Below are 23,337 nucleotides of genomic sequence, written 5' to 3'. Positions count from 1 at the left end.
GTAGACCTGTTGCCAAACCAACTAGTGATGCGTGCCCACATCCAAAATCTATCCACCGTTTTGTAAATACCATCTGGTCAAATTACTCCCTGTGTCTGTAATCTTTGATATCCCTGTAACATTTTGGCCTTCACACCATCCTTGTTTTCTGGGCCTTCAGCTGCCAAGGCCAACTCTTGGCCCCTCTACATCCTTTCCTCTGTGAAGCTCATTAAATTGTATCTCTTCGACCATACTTCTGAACATCTATCTTTTGTGACTCAAAATATATATTTTTATAATAGTCCCTGTGAAGTGCATTGCGAGCTTTTGTTCAGATTAATGTGGTTTGTATAATAACAGTTGTGTCATGAAAAGAGCACGTGAATTAATTGGCTGTCTTGGAAATGTGTTCCACGTCTTGAATGCTTGGTAGTTACTTCAATTTCATCTGAACCATTTAAAAATTTCCAGTTTCAGCATTTTTGTGTTTTGCTTTTTTTGTACGCATAGATGGTTGAGATCTCAATGTGAATAAGGCAGTACAGTGGTCCTCGTGGACATGATGGGCAAAGGAGCTTGTTTTTGTGCTGTATAAATCCGTGACTGTGTACATTTTGGAATGACAGTGATGCAGTGGTACAGTTGCTGCCTTACACTGCCAGATTCCTGGGTTCGATCCTGACTATGGGTGCTGTCTAGACAGAATTTGAACAAGGGGAGCATACAGACAGCACCCCACGTCAGGATTGAACTCTGATATCTATCGCTGTAAGGCAGTAAACTCCACTGCTGCGCCACTCAGCTGCATCGTGAGTTGCAGAAGCTTCCTGCATTGGAGGTGGTCTTGCTGATGACCCAGGTGGGTTGTCCAGTACTCACCTATTAGTTGGATACGATACAGAGGTCTTGAACAGTAGGTGGCATGGTAGCACAGCGTGTTTCAGTGCCTGAGACCCGGGTTCGAGCCGGACTACGAGTGCTCGTTTGTACGTTCTCCCCGTGATCTACGTGGGTTTTTTCCAGGAATCTTCGGTTTCCTCCAAAGACGTACAGGTTTGTAGGCTAATTGGCTTGATATTAATATAAATTGTCCCTAGTGTGTGCAGGATAGTGGTAGTGTGCAGGGATCGCTGGTTGATGCGGGCTCTATGGGCTGACGGGCCTGCTTCTGCGCTGTTTCTCTAAAATAATCTAAACATTGTTTACATGGGTGCCAAAAGTTAATGGAGTTGATGACAGTGGAGGTGTGTATAAAATAAAGTGGGACAAAATAAAGTGGTTTAGGCCTTCACAAATGTGAACTTGGAGAAAATGACTGTCCATCCAGCAACCAGTTCTCCTGCTTGCAGATCATCCAGGGGTTGCTGAGGCACTTGCCACTTTCATGTTTTGGTGGAAGCTGTTGTCTTTTCCTTTGGGTGATGTTGGGGAAGGGTCCACTGGCAGATTCTATCTTGGATGGGGGGGAAGGAGATGTTATTGTGGGCGGGTTTGGGGTTTGACGGGATTGAGAATGGAAGTGACGGAGGAAGCAGATTTGTGGAGAAGTATTGGTGGTGGACGGAGTTGTCACTTGTGTCCATTGTCAACCATTGCTACAGACGGATGATGAAGAAATGACCTTTGCCCAGGTCACATCACAAATACTTAGTGTTTTGGCCTTTACCTGATCGGAGGGCATTTAGGAATATCACAATGAATTTAGAAAGCTGCGGCAAGTTTTGTTTTGGAAGAGAATATTTGGAAATATGAAGGAGGAAGGGCAAGTTTGAAGGAGACAAAACTCCTGACTCCGTTTCTGTAGGCAGCAGGATGGGAAGCTTCAGAGGATGTCGTCGTTGTGGCTATCCCTCGAGGTCAAAGATGATGGTCTACGTTCTGTTGTTATAGACTCTCAGGTGGCTTATGAGTCCAGTCCTGACTTTGAAAGTTCTTCGGCATTCAGGACAGGTAATTCCAGATGGCAGATTGGGCTTTGGTTGTTGCTGCCTCTCTTTCAGTTTTCTTCTCTTTTCTTCTAATTCTGCGCATCTCTTGGCTTTGAAGGTCGCTGTTCCTTCTTGGATGATGGTTCGCCAGAGTTTCCTGTCCTTGGCATTGCTTTCCCAATTGTCAATGCCGATTTCACATTTCTTCATGCTGGCTTTTAAGGCATCTTTGAATCTCTTCTTTTGTCCGCCTCCTTTCCGTTTGCCTTCTCTAAGCTGGGAGTAGAAGGTCTGCTTTGGTAGACGCTTGTCTTCCATCCGAACAACATGACCGACCCATATTAGTTGATTCTTGATGGCGAAGGCTTTGATGCTAGATTTGTTGCTTCATTCAGCACGCTGACATTGGTTCTTCTGTCTTCCCAGTTGATATTTAAGCTGCTTCGAAGACATCGTTGATGGAACTTTTCAAGGGTTTTCAGATGGCGTTGGTATGTTGTCCAGGTTCCTGATGCATACAGGAGCATTGGAATCACCACTGCCTTGTACACTCAGCGGGTGCAGCAGCATCTATGGAGCGAAGGAAATAGGCGACGTTTTGGCCCGAAACGTCGCCTATTTCCTTCGCTCCATAGATGCTGCTGCACCCGCTGAGTTTCCCCAGCAATTTTGTGTACCTTCGATATTCCAGCATCTGCAGTTCCCTTTTGAACACTGCCTTGTACACTACCATTTTGTGTCTTCGGATGTCACGATTTTGAAAGACTCATTCAAAGACGTCCAAAAGCTGTTCCAACACGCCTATGGTGGATCTCGTCATCAAGGTCGACATTGGAGGAGAGGTGACTTCCAAGGTTCGGAAAGTGATCCACATTTTCCATATTGTTTCACCAAGTTGAATTGATGGTTCTTTCCGATTTGTCTCAGTTGTTGCGATTGGTAGATAACCCGAGTCTTCTTGGATGTAGATATATCACGTCAACATAGAAAAGAAACACATTGCTGGAGTAACTCAGCGGGTCAGGCAGCATCACTGGAGAACATGGATAGGTGACATTTCGACGTTGGGCCCCTTCCTTAGACTCGGTTTATGAGGAAGGCCTAGGACAGGTTTAGAGGGACATGGGCCAAACGCAGGCAGATGGGACATGTTGTGGGTAAGTTGGGCCTTGGGTTCTGTTTCCACACTGTAAGATACTATGACTCCAAAGCCCCAATCCATATTCTCCAGGGTCTGTCTTACTGAATTACTCCAACATTTTGTGCCTTTCCTTGGTAAACCAGCATCTGCACTTCCTTGTTTCTATGTCTACCTAGAACACCCTTTTGCCATTCGGGTCTATCTGGAGAGTCTCTTTGTCATCGTGAACATCTGGAGAGTAAGGCACATTTTTATACCTTGCTCATGTTGAAGAAGCCTTTGCTTCTTTCCTCTCGTGGACTAAAGTGACCGTTGTTCCAGTCACATCACACTTCATTTATCACTTCAATGGTGCTCGTACATATTCCAGACTGGTGGGATTGTGGATGGCTACACAGGGAGCACACTCAAACTCTGAGCTCTAACATGCTGTTGGCACAGTAACTGGTTAAGCACTCATATGTGAATCCTTGTTTCAGGCCCATGTACAAACTCTACAAAGAGGGAGTAGTGGGACAGGGCACCTGCAGGGTGTTTATTGTCTCGGCCATCTAGAGTTACTGAAAATACTTCCTGCCTAGTTTCTTACACAAGCTCGGTCCTTTCTTTTTTGCAGCGTTGTCTAATTGTGCAACTTCATTTTTTTTTTTTTCTCGCTGGATCATGAGGGGAACTAAAATATTTTTGAAATAAGTATTGGTCTAATCCATTTTGAACTGTGTCCCTCCCTTTGCATTCTTAACAAGTACGCTGACACTGAATAGCCTTTTTAATAGTTTTCATTGATCTAAATATACTGACACTCTTAATGTTATAGCGAGAGCCAGATTTATTTTTGATTCCCTCCTGGACATGGGCAGCAGTTCATAAGTTCTGGAAACATAATTAGGACATTCAGCCCATTAAGTCTATTCCGCCATTCAATCATGGCTGATCTATCTTTCCCTCTCAACCCCATTCTCCTGCCTTCTCCCTGTACCCCTCAACACAAATCTAGAGAGAAACAGAATGAACATTTTGAGTTGATGTCTCTTTTTTTATTTCCCCCCCCCCCCCCCACTCCCATCATTTTCAATTTTATATTGGGCTTCCTACATCTGCAATATTTTGCATTTAAGTGCGGAGACACAATTACGCTTGAGGAGGTGACCCTGGGAGCGACTGAGAGACTTGCTGGAATATTAGTGGAGGCCATAGGTGCAGCGGGGAAGGCACAGTGGCACAGCGGTAGAGTAGACCCGGGTTCGATCCTGATTACGGGTGCTGTCTGTGTGGATCGTTCTCCATGTGACCGCGTTGGTTTTCCTATGGTTTTTCCCGGCTTTCCGAAGACGCATAGGTTTGTAAGTTAATTGGCTTCGGTAAAATTTCCCTAGTAGGCAGGATAGTGTTAGTGTACGGCGTGATTGCTGGTCGGCACTGACTCGGTGGGCTGTAGTGCCTGTATGCCTCTAAAGACACGTCTAAAAGCAGAATAATGCCAACTATTTTGTAAGTTAATTGGCTTCGGTAAAATTTCCCTAGTAGGCAGGATAGTGTTAGTGTACGGCGTGATTGCTGGTCGGCACTTACTCGGTGGGCTGTAGTGCCTGTATGCCTCTAAAGACACGTCTAAAAGCAGAATAATGCCAACTACAGTGCCCTCCATAATGTTTGGGACAAAGACACATCATTTATTTATTTGCCTCTGTACTCCACAGTTTGAGATTTGTAATAGGAAAAAAACCACATGTGGTTAAAGTGCACGTTGTCAGATTTTATTAAAGGTTATTCTTATACATTTTGGTTTCACCATGTAGAAATTACAGCAGTGTTTATACATAGTCCGCCCATTTCAGGGCACCATAATGTTTGGAACATATGAATTCATAGTCATTTGTAATTGCACGGGTGAGCAATTTAAATGTTTAACTGCCTCCTCAATGCAGATATAAGAGAACTCTCAGTACCTAGTCTTTCCTCCAGTCTTTCAATCACCCTTGGAAACTTTTATTGCTGTTTATCAGCATGAGGACCAAAGTTGTGCAATGAAAGTCAAAGAAGCCATTATGAGACTGAGAAACAAGAATAATATTGTTAGAGACATCAGCCAAACAGGCTTACCAAAATCAACTGTTTGGAACATAATTGAGAGTACTGGTGAGCTTACTAATCGCAAAGGGAGTGGCAGGCCAAGGAAGACCTCCGCAGCTGATGACAGAAGAATTCTCTCCATAATAAAGAAAAATCCCCAAACACTTGTCCGACAGATCAGAAACACTCTTCAGGAGTCAGGTGTGGATTTGTCAATGACCACTGTCCGCAGAAGACTTCATGAACAGAAATACAGAGGCTACACTGCAAGATGCAAACCACTGGTTAACCGCAAAAATAGGATGGCTGAGTTACAGTTTGCCAAGAAGTACTTAAAAGAGTAACCACAGCTCTGGAAAAAGGTCTTGTGGACAGATGAGACGAAGATTAACTTATATCAGAGTGATAGCAAGAGCAAAGTATGGAGGAGAGAAGGAACTGCCCAAGATCCAAAGCATGCCACCTCATCTGTGAAACACGGTGATGGGGTGTTATGCCCTGTATGAAGGTACTGGCTCACTTATCTTCATTGATGATACAACTGCTGATGGTAGTAGCATAATGAATTCTGAAGTGTATAGACACATCCTATCTGCTAAAGTTCAAACAAATGCCGGCAGCTCATTCTACAGCAAGACAATGATCCCAAACATACTGCTAAAGCAACAAAGGAGTTTTTCAAAACTAAAAAATGGTCAATTCTTGAGTGGCCGTCAATCACCCGATCTGAGCCCAATTGAGTGTGCCTTTTATATGCTGAAGACAAAACTGAAGGGGACTAGCCCACAAAACAAGCATAAGCTATAGATGGCTGCAATACAGGCCTGGCAGAGCATCACCAGAGAAGACACCCAGCAATTGGTGATGTCCATGAATCGCAGACTTCAAGCAGTCATTGCATGCAAAGGATATGCACCAAAATACTAGACATAACTACTTTAATTTACGTGACATTGTTGTGTCCCAAACATTATGGTGCCCTGAAATGGGGGGACTATGTTTAAACACTCTTGTCATTTCTATATGGTGAAGTTTAAACGCTGCTGCTCTGTCAATTGCTGTGCTAGTTCTCTTATTCCTTCCGTAGCAATATAAGGGTGGATCCACAATGCTGATTAGCGATGGATCCTGCTGGCATGAGGAGCTAGCCCATGCCAGCCCCGGTGGGGTCTATTCCCTCTGGTCAGCAGTCTCTCCAGGCCGTCACTAGGTCTTTCCCTGGTTGTCGGCTGCCCTTTCGCAGTAGTAATGGTAGTAAACATGAAGCTGTTAACTTGGAATTACAAATATTATTATTCAATTCTGCAATTGATTAAGTTCCTGGGAGAGGTAGTTTAGTAGTTACCTAAATTTGAAGAATTCAATGTCCATGCTGTTGGGATGTAAGCTTCCTCTAGTTTGCTGTTCCTCCAGTTTGCATTTGACCTCACTCTGACAATGGAGGAGGCCCAGGACAGAGAGGTCAGCGTGGGAATGGGACGGGGGTTAAAATGGTTGGCACCCAGGAGATCAAATAGGCCTTGGGGGATCGAGCAAAATGGTTGCCAAGTCTGCCCAGCTTCTCCTCTCCTCCAGCTTTCTTCCCTCTCCCCCCTTCTCCAACATCGATCTGAGGAAAGGTCCCAACCCGAAGCGTGATCTGTCCATGTTTACCAGGGATGCTGCCTTACCTGCTGAGATACTCCAGCACTTTATGTCTTTTTATCACATCTGTGGCAATGATGATGAAGAACATTGGATCAGTAATACAGTTCCAATATTACTGGCATAGTTTTGACTCGACTAGATCCTGAGCCAAATGAATTTGACTTTAATGAATAGGTGGCTTGCAAATCTGGCGCAGTGCTTTCTGGGGAAGCAGTGGCGAGCGGGAGTGGAAGGGGGCATTTAAGGACAACTGGCCAGTGGAAGTGCATGCAAAGATGGCAGTGTGAAATAAAACCAGAAAAGCTGAAAACGCTCAGCAGGCCAGGCAGCATCTACGCAACTGTGATAATGTGTATCTGAAAGGGAAGAGAAGCACTAAGTCTTCTCCCCACAGAGGCTGCCTAACCCACTGAATATTTTCAGCATTTTCTGGCTTGACTAGCTTCTGCATTTTTTCTTATCATGCAGGTGGTGGCGAACCTTGAATGGGGTAAATGGCTCAAAGTTCAATAATATTTTGTGGGGAGATTACTATCACAACATTCGAAAAACATTTAGACAGGTGCATTAATATGATGGGTTTGGAGGGATATGGGCTAAACACAGGCAGGTTTGACTAGTGTAGAGGGGCATGTTGGTTAGTGTGGACAAGTTGGGCCAAAGGGCCTATTTCCATGTTGTATAACTCTATAAGAGATGTGTATGTCTGAATTCACCTTGTAAGGCAGACAAGCAGATGCAGTATCTTTTATAGCACCAGATTGTTACAAACCGTTGTAATAGATGAATCTCGGAGGCCAATAAAGAACAAAGGAGCTGCAAAACTCTGGGCGGTGTAATCCTCATTGAGGGTGAAGAAATCGGCCTGATGGAAGCGACTGCAGATAGTTTCGTGGATGCTGATTGCCTGGGGCACTGTTGAAGTGTATTTTCAGTGTACTCTGAATAGCTTTCTGAATGCGCATATTTGCTGAATACAGGTCCAGCATTAATATTCCGGCATCCTTGGTTCCAGAGCCTTTCTGAATTATCTGTTTTTCTGGACCAACAGAGTTGACGGCCTCCAAGAAGAGCCGAGGTGCTGCAAAGTCGGTTATGGGAATGGATCTGCTGGCCAGGCCAGAGTTCCAGAGCCCCGGCCACAGGGGGGGAAACTTGACCCACCAATCGGCCACGGAGATCCCGATAAGGTCGAGATTGGCCACCTCACCAGGCCTAGGCGCCATATATATTCGGAAGGGGTGTGGTGGGGACATCCGGGAGGGGAGTTCAAATGCACTCTAGTAATTTTGTTCGAATTAAAGGAGGTGCCAGACCACCAGTTGCCGGAAAGTCCATGGTGGACCTGTACATGGCAGGGCTGGCCGTAGATTCTGACACCACATTTACTCCCAAGGCTACTATACTGTTGAGTGTTGGCCAGTTAGCAAATCCCGGCATCTTATCAAGCAGTACTGCGATGCCTTCTGGCACTGGTATATTTAGCAGGCTTATTTCTGGAGTGCATTTGCCTTGTTTTTATTTTCCTACTCTGTCACTGCCGCAAAGGCTGTTGGCAACCACAGTTACAATCACTTATAGCTAATGCTTATGTCGTGCATTATAATCCTGGAAACCGTCCCTTTCCCCAGCAGCTGCACAAACCAAGTTCAATGTAGTTCATGTGCTTTGTATCATTAACCTGTCTTTATGTCTTGGTCTTGTCAGTGGCTCTAATGAGCAGTTACTTAACCCACATTGGATGCCAGTGATGTGACAGGCTGGATGGTGTAATAGGCTAGAATAAACAGCCCTGTTCACTTCAGTCCTGGCAGATGGGTAAAAGGCTTGTGAGGGTCAAACAACATGCAGCATTCAGCAGAGCTTGGCTTAATCGAACTCTGTTGAACAACATTTGGATTTGGTTGTGCCAAGACTCTAGACTTTAGACGTAAGAGATACAGTGTCAAAACAGGCCCTTCGACCCACCGACTCTGCGCTGACCAGCGATCACTCAGTAAACTAGCACCATCCTACAAACTAGGGACACTTTACAGAAGCCAATTAACCTACAATCCTGTGCACCTTTCGAGTGTGTGAGGAAACTGGAGCACCTGGAGACAACCCATGCGGTGATAGAGATAACGTACAAACACTGTACAGACAGCACCCGTAGTTAGGATTGAACCCTGGTCTCTGGCGCTGTAAGGCAGCAACTCTACCACTGTGTCACCCCCTATGTCTGAATTCCATTCATTCAAATTATTAGTGTAAGCACCAAATTCCCACGAGTAGGTACATTGCCTGAAATTGTGGTGGATTGAATCTGAAGTGGAAGTTCAAATTCCATTGCAATTGGTAAATGGATGGAACTGAGCTAATCTTCTCAGCCGGCACCAGAGTCTGGCCAAAGCTCTCTAACGTGCGATGTTTCTAATGGGCCTGTCCCACTTTTTAGGCGACTGCAGGAGACTTTACAGTCGCCACATGTTTGCGGGTGGTTGCCGGGGAGTCGCCTTCGTGGTCGTGAGGAGTTCCCACATTTTGGGAACTAGTTGCAGCCTCATTATGGTCGCCGAGAATTTTTCAACATGTTGAAAAATTAGCGGCGACTAGAATGAGGTCACCATGGAGATTAGCGAGAATTCTCAAACCGTAGATGGTGCGCAAGGAGGTCTTAGTGGGTTGCCAGGAGGTCGAAGGTTCTCATAGGTTGGAGCCGGTGCTGACCGGTGAATTTCATTGGCTCATTGGGGGGAAAAAAGGTAAGCGGTAGTTTTCAGAAGCAAGGAACCGACCGGTAATGTTAAATGTCCGCTGAACTTCACAGCCATGTATCTCTGGCTTCTTAAAAGTTGTCTCCACTACTACTCCCCCCCCCCCCCCCCCCCCAGAGATCAAGCACGAGGGAGCTTAGTGACCGGGGGGGTCTCCCATCCCATTGGTACGGGGCTTCCGCATTTTTCAGCTTGAAATTGTGCAATCTGGTGCATACTGTAGCAAGTCTTTTAACTTACACTTGAATGCAATATTTATGCTTTAAATTGGATTAGCTATGAATAAGGTTAGGCTAAATTACATTCCACAGTAGAGCCAGGCTCTGATCAACAGGTGCAGCACATGAATGATCAGTGTATTCATGTATGGAAATCAGATTATAACTTGGCCCATGTTGACCAACCTGGGTCTCACTGCACACGTGGTACTACTCCAGACCCGGACTCCAGTTGCATACCTTCTCTCATTCCTGACCCTGAATCCACCCTTACACCTGGCCCCCTATTATACCCTGATCATAGCTGCTTACCTGCTTAGGTTCCCAGTGCTGAACACTCTCATTGTCCCAGCTTTGACTGCACACCCAGTACTATTCCAGACCTTGACTCTGGATGCACACTTGGCCTTGCTCCTCTGCACTGACAATATATCTGGCCCACACATAAAGCCCCATATCTGACCCCTGGACTTAACCTATTATGTTCAAGTTCACAGGTGCTTATCTAATGCGGTAATCTTTTATGGGGCTCTTCACAGACCAAATTTTGTATAACAAAATTTTGTATAACAAAATTTGCTACATCCATTGGCTTCCTTGTTATCTAACATGCTAGTTACTTTATCAAATAAGTCATCAATTGGTTGAACACAATTTCTCATCCATAAAATTATACTCACTCAACTGTATAATTATTCTGTTACCATTTCCTTCATTTTCTTAACAAGCTGTCATGAAGTCATTTTCACCCCCAATATTTTCAGTATTTTGCTGTCTTCCTCTCAGCTGGGACTTTTCCGAAATGCAATAACTATAAATGCAATTCCGAAAGTCCAATAACTATATATTTACGCAATATTATTCTATTAAATGTGATCTTGAGAGTACATAATATTTTCTCTGGTATTCATAACACAACAATGATAAAAAGATCTTAGTTTTGATAGCACCTACCTACATGCATACATTATTATATTACAGTTAATATGTACCGAGGGCAAATTTTTGTTCCAATGCTCCCCATTCCCAATTACTTTTTCATTGAAGTGATTGAAATCCAAGTGAGTTTAAATGGCATCAGAAAAGTAAAACGTGGTTGGTTGGAGTCAGTATCAGCACAATTACTATATTAAACTTTGAATCTTCAGATGTCCTGGTTCAAGCTAAAACTAAAGACAAATAATAACCTCCTCGCACATTCCCCTGCAAGTATCTCTGTCACTCCTTTAAAATATGCTCCTTCTTTGAACAAGTTCTTAAACATCGCATCTGAATCAGTTTCCATTTGATTACACTCCTTGAGGATGTTCATCTACGTGTTCAATTAATAAAACAACGAGTTGGGAACATTTCTATTCAACCTGTCAAAGGAATTTAAGGGGGTGGTTTAGAAATAGTCAGTGAGGTAAACAATGAGGGACAAATGACAATAGTGCTACCTTCCCAATAAACTGAAGGAAATAATGGGTTATCAGGGCTGTATGTTGTGACAGACAGCCTGACACCTTGCATGTTATTTTAATATTACACTTATCCCATACCCCAGGATATTCTGGATTTATAAATTAAGGTTTTGTCAACTAATTACAAATCAATCACATTAGCCAACTCCGAAACACGAAGCACTGAGCATTGAGATCCAGACATCACGGACAACTGGCCTCAGTTCCCCACTCACATCTGGCAGTGCTCTCTGTCTGAACCAAGGGCCACAGAGCGTTTTTGAAAGTGGGGGGGCTGAGCGATCACTGATCACTCGCCTTGGGGGTATCCGGTGAGGGAATGGAGCAAGGGAGGGTGTGGGAGGGGGTTTTCCCCCCCTCCCATGGTAGGGACTTTATTTGTATTTGATGTATTAAAATCATGTTTTTATATGTATTTGATGTATTAAAATCATGTTTTAGTGCATTGTAGAAGTATGATTTCAATGTTTTTTGTGTGAAGTATTTTTAAGAGGTAACTTTTTCCACACAAACGGTGGTGAGTGTATGGAACAAGCTGCCAGAGGAGGTAGTTGAGGCAGGGACGATCCCAACATTTAAGAAACAGTTAGACTGATACATGGATAGGACAGGTTTGGAGGGATATGGACCAAAAGCAGGTAGCGTAGCTGGGACATGTTGGCGGGTGTGGGCAAGTTGTGCCGAAGGGCCTGTTTTCACACTGTATCACTCTATGACTACATTATACCTCCACCATGCATGAATGCTTCAAAATCAAGTGGTCGAGTTTTATTGCCATATACTCAAGCATATACTCCTCTCCGGGGAGGGGACAGCCGCTCCAGACTTTTCCAAGCCGCTGAGGAATGTTTCACCTGACGCCGATGTTTCATCTTTACAGCAAGAGGGCCCTGAAAATCATCGGACTGGCTGCACGGCCACAGATGGGCCCTGACCTCGGGTGTTTCACAGAGGAAGAGGACTTAACTTTCTGGTGCCTTTCCCCCACAGTGGAAATGTTTTGATTCTGCTGTGGGGGGATGTTTGTATTGAACTCTGTAATATGTTGTGTCCATTTTTATTCATTTTTTTAAAACCTTTTTCTATGGTTTGCAATGGAACTTATTATTTAAATTATGTGAAGCACTTTGGGGTCAATGCAAATTGACTTAAAATGTGCTACATAAATAAAGTTTACTTACTTACTTACATAGAAGCATAGAAAATAGGTGCAGGAATAGGCCATTCAGCCCTTCGAGCCAGCACTGCCATTCATATGATCATGGCTGTTCATGTAAAACAGTACCTCTTTCCTGTTTTTTCCCCATATCCCTTGATTTCGCAAGCCCTAAGAGCTAAATGTAACTCACTTGAAAACATCCAGTGAATTGGCTTAATCTCCCTTCTGTGGCAAGGAATTTCACAGATTCACAACTCTTTGGGTGAAGAAAGTTTGTCCTCATCTCAGTCCTAACTGGCCTACCCTTTATTCTTAAACTGGTTCTGAACTCCCCCAACATCGGTAACATCTTTCCTGCAGTTACAGTAAGTGAAAATCTACCAGGCAAACAGGAGGCTCTCTCCAACCACCCCCATTTGAAGGCCACTATCTTCCACCGTTTCTACCCAGTGCCTGGTACCTACTTCCAGCACCCATTGGTTGTCCTCCAGGATGCACCGAGCCGCAGCCTGAAGGGCCTGCCCCACTTAGGCGATCTTTTGGGCGACTACAAGCGACAGTGGCAACCATTTTTGCTGTCGGAGGTTGTCGTACGTTGTCACGAGGTGTCGTAGGTGAATGCTAGAAAAACTAGTCCCAGGCAGTCACCTAAAGAGTCGCCTCAGTGGGACAGGCCCATAAGTGCGTGGGAATAGCGTAGAGCTGTGACCTGCTGCGCCACTTGTTGTCCAGCCCACTCTGCAAGGCACTGATAGACATAAAAAGCCGGAGTAACATCCGATTTCCTCTCTGTGTCTGTGGTCCGACTCCAAGCAACAGAGGCCCATTGATCTGCGGTGCTGTCAATACGTGATTGGCTTTGTGGAGATCAGAGCCAGATGTCACCGTGTCCCGGCACTCGGCCCTACACTGCCCTGCTAGCCGGACAGGGTTCAGTTTAGAGATACAGCGCGGAAACAGGCCCTTCGGCCCACCGAGTCCGCACCGACCAGTGATCCCCGCACATTAACACTATCCTACACACACTAGGGACAATTTACACTTATACCAAGTTAATTAACCAGACTTTCAGTCTGAAGAAGGGTCTCGACCCGAAACGTCACCCATTCCTTCCCTCCAGAGATGCTGCCTGACCCGCTGAGTTACTCCAGCGCTTTGTGTCTATCAGTTTTAACCAGCATCTGCAGTTCCTTCCTACACGTGTACCTGTCCAAATGCCGTTTAAATGTCATTGTGGTAATTTCAAGTGTCGAATGAAGACAAGAGTGTATAGTTGTCGCATGCAGCGACATCAGAACAATGACATTCTCAGTTGCTGCACCTTAACGGGCCGGTTAAAGCAACAACACACAGATACATGTAAATAGATAACCATATAACATATAACCATATAACAATTACAGCACGGTAACAGGCCATCTCGGCCCTACAAGTCTGTGCCGAACAACTTTTTTCCCTTAGTCCCACCTGCCTGCACTCATACCATAACCCTCCATTCCCTTCTCATCCAATTTATTTTTAAATGATACCAACGAACCTGCCGCCACCACTTCCACTGGAAGCTCATTCCACACCGCTACCACTCTCTGAGTAAAGAAGTTCCCCCTCATGTTACCCCTAAACTTCTGTCCCTTAATTCTGAAGTCATGTCCTCTTGTTTGAATCTTCCCTATTAACAAAGGGAAAAGCTTGATCACATCAACTCTGTCTATCCCTCTCATCATATTAAAGACCTCTATCAAGTCCCCCCTTAACCTTCTGCGCTCCAGAGAATAAAGACCTAACTTATTCAACCTATCTCTGTAACTTAGTTGTTGAAGCCCAGGCAACATTCTAGTAAATCTCCTCTGTACTCTCTCTATTTTGTTGACATCCTTCCTATAATTGGGCGACCAAAATTGTACACCATACTCCAGATTTGGTCTCACCAATGCCTTGTACAATTTTAACATTACATCCCAGCTTCTATACTCAATGCTCTGATTTATAAAGGCTAGCATACCAAAAGCTTTCTTTACCACCCTATCTATATGAGATTCCACCTTCAAGGAACTATGCACGGTTATTCCCAGATCCCTCTGTTCAACTGTATTCTTCAATTCCTTACCGTTTATCATGTACGTCCTATTTTGATTTGTCCTGCCAAGGTGTAACACCTCACATTTATCAGCATTAAACTCCATCTGCCATCTTTCAGCCCATTTTTCCAAATGGCCTAAATCACTCTGTAGACTTTGGAAATCCTCTTTGATTGATTGATTTAGTTTACTATTGCCACCTGTAGCGAGGTACAGGGAAAAGCTTTCGTGCGTGCAATCAGGTAAATGCAGGCAAGCCACTCACAATGTACAGATAAAGGAGAACGGGCGCAATATATATAATCAATAATACAATGGATTAATAATCAGTAATATTGGGAAATCATCCCGGCATATCAGCGGAGGCCCAAGTATTAGCATTACAATTAATGCCCCACAGCGCCGGAGACCCGGGTTCGATCCTGGTCTCGGGTGCTGTCTGTGTGGAGTTTGACCGCGTGGGTTTCCGCTGGGTGCTCCGGTTTCCTCCCACATCCCAAAGACGTGTGGGTTTGTAGGTTAATTGGCCCTCTGTAAATTAAAAAGGAATAATATGATTATTCCAGTTAACAGCAATCCCTTTCCCCACCCCCCATCTTATTTATTTTAATCTATTTTCTTTCTCAGACCCATCAACACCCCTGCCCCTGCCGAAACCTCCCACCGCTGGCCTACTTTCGGGACAATGTACAGTGGCCAAGTAACATTTAAAGCTGTGTAGGATGGATCTGCATACTTTGGTTTATATCGGCTATAGACATAAAGCGCTGCAGTAACTCAGCGGGACAGGCAGCTTTTATAACTTTTATAACAACATTTATAACGCCGATCTTTTGGGACGTGGAAGATGAAGTGTGGCACCTGCGGAAACCCGTTGCAGTCCCAGGGAGCATGTGCAAACTCCACAGTCGAGTTGCACTTGCTGCCTTGGTAGGAGTAACCTTGCCATTAGTCCCTGAGCTAACCCGGGATAGACTGGTACAAAGCTCCCTATCCAAGAAACAAGTGGACCATTGTTATAATACTATTATAACCAGGCAATAATCTACTAGCTCAATGCAGATTTGTGTGGGGTGCCCAACAAAGTGTGCCTAGTCAGAGTTCTCACTTGCTGTTGTGTGGATATGCTTTGAACAATTTATTTTAATCTGTTGCGTGGAAAACATATGGGTTCGGGTCTAATGGTTGTTTCAACAATCTGCTTAATTTTATTCTTCTGCGGCAGGATCTAGAATCACAACATTTAACCCATTGTTGGCACACTGTGCTAGAGTAACTCAGTGAGTTAGTCAACATCTCTGGAAAACATGGATAGCTGACGTTTTGTGTCGGGCCTCTTCTTCAGACCCTCTTTTGAATGCAGAACAGTCAATTCTCAACAGAGGCCGAATATAAGTTTGAGTTTTGCCACTTTTGCCGGTAGATGTGTCCCAACCCGAAATATATCCTACTCATGTTCTCCAGAGATGTTGCCCAACCCACTAACCTATTCCATCGCTTTGTGTCAATTTGTGTAAACCAGCATCTGCAGTTCTTTGTTTCTACATTTATACCATTCTGTTCGTTTTACATCTGGCAAGTTGGAGTGATACAGAGTGGAAACAGGTCTTTTGGCCACACTGAAGCCGTGCTGCCCAGCTATAACCCCGTACATTAGCACCATCCTACCACACTAGGAACAATTTACAATTAACAGATGCCAAATAACCTACAAACCTGCAAGCTCACAAGTGTGGGAGGAAACTGGAGTACGCAGAAAAAACCCACACAGTCGCAGGGAGAACCGACAGCACACGTAGTCAGGATTGAACCTGGGTATCTGGCGCTGTCAGACAGCAACTCTACCGCTGCACCACCATGCCGCCCGTAGTTACCCCCTTGGATTCTAGTCTTCAGACCTATCCATGTTCTCCAGAGATGCTGCCTGACCCGCTGAGTTACTCCTGCACTTTGTGTCCTTTTGTGTAAACCAGCATTGACACTTACTTGTTTACATATTTATCCCAATTTGTAGGTTTTGCATCCGGTAAGTTAGACTTAAAATTGCCCCCTTGGTTTCTAGACTCTCGTGTAGGAAAATCTTCCAATATGCATCAGGCAGGAAGATGAGTTTGTGTACCCTGCCTGATGCATATTGTGAGAGAGCTGGGGTTGGGGGTTTAGTGAGGAGGGGCTGCAGAATATTTTCTGTGCGCTTGTCAATGTATCACAGCTTGGTTTAGGCACAGCTCCATCCAGGACCGCAAGAAACTGCAGTGAATTGGGGACGCAGCTCAGACTATCACACAAACCAACCTCCCTTCCATTGACTCCATTTATACCTCTCGCTGCATCAGCAAGGCCTACAGCATAATCAAGGATGAGTAGCACCCTGGCCACTCCCTTTTCTCCCCTCTCCCATCAGGCAAATGGTATAAAAGTGCGAAATCGCACACCTCCAGATTTAGGGACAGTTTCTACCCAGCTGTTATCAGACAACTGAATCATCCTATCACATCCAGAGAGCAGTCCTGAACTACTACCTACCTCATTGGTGACCCTTGGACTATCCTTGTTCGGACTTTGCACTGCACTGAACATTCCGTTATCATGTGCCCATGCACAGTAAATTGATCGATTGGAATCATGTATTGTCGATCTGCTGACTGGATAGCAGGCAGCAAAAGCTTTCTTTCGCTGTACCTCGTTACACGTGACAATAAACTCAACTAAAGCTGCGTCCAATGTCTGATGGTGAATTCCATTTTGTTTTTCAGGAGAGCGACCGTTTCCTTGCACCTGGCCACAGTGTTTGAAGAAGTTTGCCCGCTCTGACGAGCTGGCCCGACACTATCGCACGCACACGGGCGAGAAGAAATTCAAGTGCCCGATGTGTGAGAAGAGGTTCATGCGCAGCGACCACCTGATGAAGCATGCCCGCCGCCACCCCGACTTCAAGCCCACCATGATCGTCAAGCCAAACAGCAGAAGTGCATCGCCCCCCAAAATGCTGGCCCCCACCTTCCACAGCCTGGCGCCCCCTTCCATCATCATTCCATCTCCAAACCCAGCTAGTCCCGTGTTCAGTCAGACGGAAGAGAGTCCAGTTTGTACCAAAAGTCTTGTTTAAGCTCCTACCCTCTGAGCATGTGTGGACTGTGCTTATAGATGATCTTCGCTTTTGAACCTTTTCGGTCAAGTGTTGGGAGAAGGGCCTTTATCATGAGCATTGTTTTTGCACACACAGTGACTGTACCCAGCCACAGAATTGCTTGCTTCTTTGTTGGGATAGTAAAATAGTGTGAGTTGTGGATGTTGTTTTAATATTGTCCCCAGTATTATTTGTCTTATTAGACCCAATGCCCTTTTAAAAAAAAATTATAATTTTAACTTATTGCAGAAACTCCACACAAGCTTTTGAAGTATATTACAGCCATTGTGTTTAATCAACCTAGTTGAAAATTGACCTATTTTAGTGGACTGAATGAGCAGCAGTAAACTAAACAGCTAAACAAAGCTCCACTGTGCTAACACATCATTGAAAAAGAACTATAAAAGACACTTTAGGGCAGTTTTAACTGGATCAGGGAGAGTAAAAGTGAAGTCACTTTTTTTCAGGTTTTATGAATAAGTCTTTATATGTTCAAATGAATTAAAAAACCTTGAGGAATCAAATCTGCTTAGTTTGTCCATCAATTTCCAGTCATCTATTGTTACACAGTTTCCCTCCCCTGAACGTCGTGTTCAGCTAAAGATCCGAATTATTGTAACTTGCAGGATTTCTACAGTGACAATGATTTGCAGCTTTTTCTTTCCACTTGATACCTCTCAGGGCTACAAAAGATCTTTCCAATATGTCACAGACACAGACATAGGACTGCAATTCCGGGCACTGACTTCTCTGTAATAAACAATCGTTTCTCACTTGAGGGGAGGCTGCTGAGTTCCACAGCAAAATGGCAAAGTCCTTCTGCACATTTGTATGGACAATGGGCAGACCAGAACTGAGATTGAGATTCAGTTCAGCTTTACTCTGATGTTGAGAAATTTTCAGTTTAGAAAGAGCTATGCCATTCGGTACTAAACAAAACTCTTGTCCCATCAATCTGCTTTTTGTTTGATTGGTCTTTTGAAGATCAAATGCACCCTGGATATCGAAGTAATGTTCAAGAGAAAACATGGCGTGTGCAATGTTGCCTGTTTCTCTGCGAGCTTCACTGTGTTAAGTGGGAAAAATGTAACCTTCATTCAGAGGCACCTTGCGTTTTACACGAGGAGGGGGTAACGTGCTTGAAAAGTGGCGCGTAATTCAAGAGCGCGTAAGTTAAACGTAAACACTGTCGGCAGTACATTTGAGGGCGCTATTCCAAATTGTGTAAATGTAGCTTTGGTGTCACAGGACAAGCACATTATTTCAAAAACCCATAACTCAGACATGTGTGAAACATGAGGTGCCTTTACTTGAATCGCAACAGTATTTTCTATCCTGGTACTTTGGAAGCCAGTTGCCATTTTTCTGGGAAACATGTTCAATGGAATTGGCTGAGAGTAAATAACATGACAGTGCTTGCTCATAAAGCTAAATGTTACAGACGGCTTCTGGGTAAGAGTTGCAGCCCTTTCAACATAGTTGGGATATTTATTGAGATTTGCTCATCACTGATGAGAATTGTACAAACACATGCACAGCAAGAAAGTTGCATTTTTTGAAGCTTTTGCTGGAATTTTATTGAAAGGCGTTTGACTGGCATTAGCCTACTCAATGTCATCTGTGTGCAAAAATAATATAGCAGTGGGATTATGTGCATACTGCCTTTCTTAAAGTGCTCCTTTTAATAAGGTATTTTTGTAACATTTCTACTCAGGGGGCTGTGTTGCTAATGCATGCATTTCACCATATACATGTGGAGTGTGTGAATATAAAGTTTTTACCTGTTCAGTGTGAAATTTGGAACTATATCGTTCCCAGTAATTTGTTTGTGGTAAACTGTTGACCAGTTACCAAAAGGGAAAATATTCATATTCTTTATCTAAAAGTGTTCTACTCTACTAAAATTGCTAGATGTGTGTTTGGAAGAAAAATAATAGATATAACTTTAAAAAAGGTAAATGTAAATATCTGTGGAAAGCATGTTTTTAAGGTGATTTTAAATCTACACTAATTATTTTACTATAATTAGCTTGTGCACTAATGCACACAACTCTCAAACAGTTATGTTGCAGGAATTCAACCTTTCATATAAATATCCCCATTTCAGTCTCCAATCTTTCAGTCTTCTCCAGGTTTTTTCTTTAAATAGTGTGATCTGATAGGCAGTTATGATTATTTTATCTCTCCCATATCCATATATATAAAAGTTTATCTTATTGATGTTGGTCCTAAAATGGATTTGACATATTGCAGTTTATTAAGGAAGTTTCAAATCAATCCTTTTTGGGTCCAGGTGATGATGAACAACTTTTGTTACTTTATTTGCTGGCTTGACATAATTTGGGAGTTTATTCTAGAATTAAGAATTGTTATGAGAGTTAATATTTCTATCATATGTCAAAATTCTTTTGCATTGCAAAATAATGTGAAGACATGATTTATGAGTTATATTTACTTGTCCACACTCCCCGCATGATAAAACAGTAATGGTTGTTTTCATTACCATATTGCTGTAGGTTTTTAATCAAGGATAGAAATTCCTCATTAAATGAAAAGAAAGAATGAGTAAATGGTCCACTGGTTATCAAAGCAATGCATAGCCTTGAAGCATTCCAAGTTTTGTTCATAGTTTTGTAATTTATTTCCATTTTGCAAGCAAGACATTTTAGTCCTGCATATCTGATATTTATCGCAATGATGCCAAGGTTGGTGATGAAGGATTTGGACACTGATTTGCAAGAACATGCAGTCTGGGACAGGCTATTTGGCTGAAGAAAGCTGATAATTGTATCAGTGTCCTTAAACCATTGACAATTCTAACTTTTTTACCTTTTGCTGGAACCTTCTTCACATACCTTGACGCAATATTCTGGGCGTTCACAGTTATTGAGTTATTTAAACTCCCCCTGTGGCTGCACTAGAATCCTTGCTTGAATGCTTTGTTTGACTTTGTTTAAGTTTTCCTTTTTTTTTAAGGGAAAAACAGCTTTATTTTTTAATGTCCTCAATGACCGTTTATTCATTACTTATTCTGCAGCCTACCATGGGTTGCTATGGTAATGCTTCCAAGATAGCACCCAACCAAGGTGACTATTTGCCTGCTAGCCACAGAAGTGGATCTACGATCACACATATTACAATCGCTCCACACTTTTATGTCTTTCCCCGACTGGTTAGCACGAAACAAAAGCTTTTCACTGTACACGTGACAATAAACTCAACTCAAACTAAATTTTTAAAAAAAATCTGAACTAGTTAACTCTTCTCTAGTAAAGCCTTGTTTACCTTGGCGTGTAATCACTATCATTTGCAGAGTCCCTTAATGTTACTATCAGGTTCCTCAAGAATTAGATGTTGCTTGGAGAGAAAAGTAGTGATATTCCCAAAGCCTGGCCTCTAGGCTGGTGATGATAGTATGATGGATTAATTTTTAACACAGGGATCGATATGCGGCCCAATACCAATGTCTCACAATATATCTATCAACCTGCCACATGGAATAAAGCTAATTTCTGTTCCCTTCCTCTGCAGGGATTGCATTTAGTTGTCTAATTGTGTGACGGTCCAACTTTTAATTAGGATGTCGGGCATATGGTTCGGTTTGATCGGCCTTCTGTTAGTTGTTCATCAAGTGATATTGGAGAAGCCTGCTGTTGGCTCTGGATCATCTGATCACCAAGATAGTATGACTGAACAATGGGCGACCATGTAGCTTGTTTTGTGACGTACTTTTTATTTCATTTGTAGGTGTTGAGGTGTGAGGAATGCCATATGTGGAGATGTTAGTATTTAAGGATGTGAGGATTGTATCATTCCAGTTTTAAACTCGGAAACTAAGGCTGCAGGCAGCCCTTCATTTATTTGCAATAAAATAAGTATTCAGTACAATGAGGCCAGTAATAGGGCATCAGTGTAGATCCAACAATAAGCTTCCATAATAAGTAGCTTGTTTATCTTCTTGGGTCAAATTTATCTTGTGTTGTATAAATTGCCTTCTCCAGACAGACAATGAATAAATTATACAATTGTTGGCTTCAGTGATGTAAACTCCAGAGTGTTTTAAACTGAGGGTCATTTACTATCCACTGCCTCTTCCCACTACTACCGTGCTGTTCTACTACTGGTAGCAATTGTAGATAAAGGGGAAGGTGTTAGCCACAACTCCTGCACAAACAAGACCCGAGGAAACAATACTGTCTTGGGAGCAATCTAACTGGTAGAAATATTTATTGTAAGGAGAGCCCTTCTGGTTTTCAAAACATATTGCACATTTTATTAAACAAATCATTATTTTATTCAGCGTGTTTTACTTAATTTGTACTTTGGCAACCTTTTTTTGCTTTCCTTGTTTTATTAAAGCAACTGAAAGATGCACACAAGCATTAACATTTTGATGGCTGATACCTTTTTATTTTATCTTTTTTTCCCCCGTTTTCTCCCTTTATCATGTCCCGCTTGTGAGGGTGACGATTTATGCTAGTGCACAGTTTTCCTCACTTGTCTTTGGTAATTTGGTGGTCTACTTCCAAACTCAGGCAGCAATGGCTGTCAATGCAATAATCGCACTTTGCATCAAGGTCAGGAAGAGAATCCTGGCTGACATCCCCCCCCCCCCCTCACTTTTAGGAAGAAACTACAGAATCTCCATTGCTGTCTAAGATTACGTAACTCGGACAGGGGTTTTCTTGGTTTAAATGGCTCAGAGTCTCTCTCTCTCTCTCACACACGCGCGCACACACACACACACACACACACACACCGAATCAATTAAAAATGGAGAATTATTTTAACAAAGGACCATTTGCATATCGGCTCTTTTTCAATTTGGCATTGAATAAAAGTCAAAAACAATGCCTCTTTTAAAAAAAATAATTCAATGGAATAATAAACCTTTAAAAATACAGACGTGTGGAATATAAACTGGATTTTTTTGTGCATCTGGCCCGTCAAAGTGTGGCAATTTAAACAATGTTTTTAATCTTTCAAAATAGATGAAGCTTCGGAAAGAAGCGTCTTATTCAGGAATTACCGGTGTATGTGCCTAAAAAGGAATCCTGTTTTCACTATTAATATCCCTGTGTTTCCCTAAGTCTGTACATGTAGTACCCATGTAGCAGTTGGTATTACTGGAAACTTTGTATTTTACTTTTTTACAGTCTTTTATGGATATTGTCTTTTATAATATTCTGGTGGTCAGTTATATTAGTACATGTGCTGATAATTGCAGAAAGCTACAAAGCATCACAGAGAGATTACTCTTTGACATTTTGCATGGTTGACTGAATTTTGTATAGAGTGAATAAACAATGATGTCCTAATTAAAGAAGCCTATGTGCTGCTTATACAAAATAAGGGCTCTCGAAGTTGGTCTCTAAAATGAATGCGTTACAGCAACTGGCACCTCCTTTAGTTTAAGGGAGGCACTAAATGCTGGAGTAACTCAGCGGGACAAGCAGCATCCCTGGAGAGAAGGAATGGGCGACGTTTCGGGTCTTGACCCCTCTTCAGTTTAGTTTAGAATACAGCGCGGAAACAGGCCCTTTGGCCCACCAAGGCCGTGCCAACCAGCGATCCCCGCACATTAACACTATCTTACACACACGCTAGGAACAATTTACATTTATACCAAGCCAATTAACCTGCAAACCTGTACTTCTTTGGAGTGTTGGAGGAAATCGAAGATCTCGGAGAAAACACACATGGTCACAGTGAGAACGTATAAACTCCGTACAGACAGCATCCATAAAAAGGATCGAACCCTG

The 23,337-nt window shown here is 43.2% G+C and overlaps 1 protein-coding gene across 1 annotated transcript in view; it reads left to right on the top strand.

Moving 5' to 3' along the window:
* The window catches only part of LOC116989246 (Krueppel-like factor 9), a 35,917-nt gene extending 13,019 nt beyond the window's left edge, over positions 1 to 22,898 (top strand). The window contains exon 2 of the mRNA XM_033046440.1: positions 17,202 to 22,898. Within this exon, the coding sequence (XP_032902331.1) occupies positions 17,202 to 17,554 (353 nt within the window). The 3' untranslated portion in view covers positions 17,555 to 22,898. The remainder of the gene's footprint in view (positions 1 to 17,201) is intronic.
* Positions 22,899 to 23,337: the final 439 nt, after the last annotated feature.

Source organism: Amblyraja radiata, chromosome 29 (assembly GCF_010909765.2).
Source record: "Amblyraja radiata isolate CabotCenter1 chromosome 29, sAmbRad1.1.pri, whole genome shotgun sequence".
Taxonomy (NCBI): Eukaryota; Metazoa; Chordata; class Chondrichthyes; order Rajiformes; family Rajidae; genus Amblyraja; species Amblyraja radiata.
Note: the sequence above shows the minus strand (reverse complement) of the source record. Positions and strands in the feature narration are given on the sequence as shown.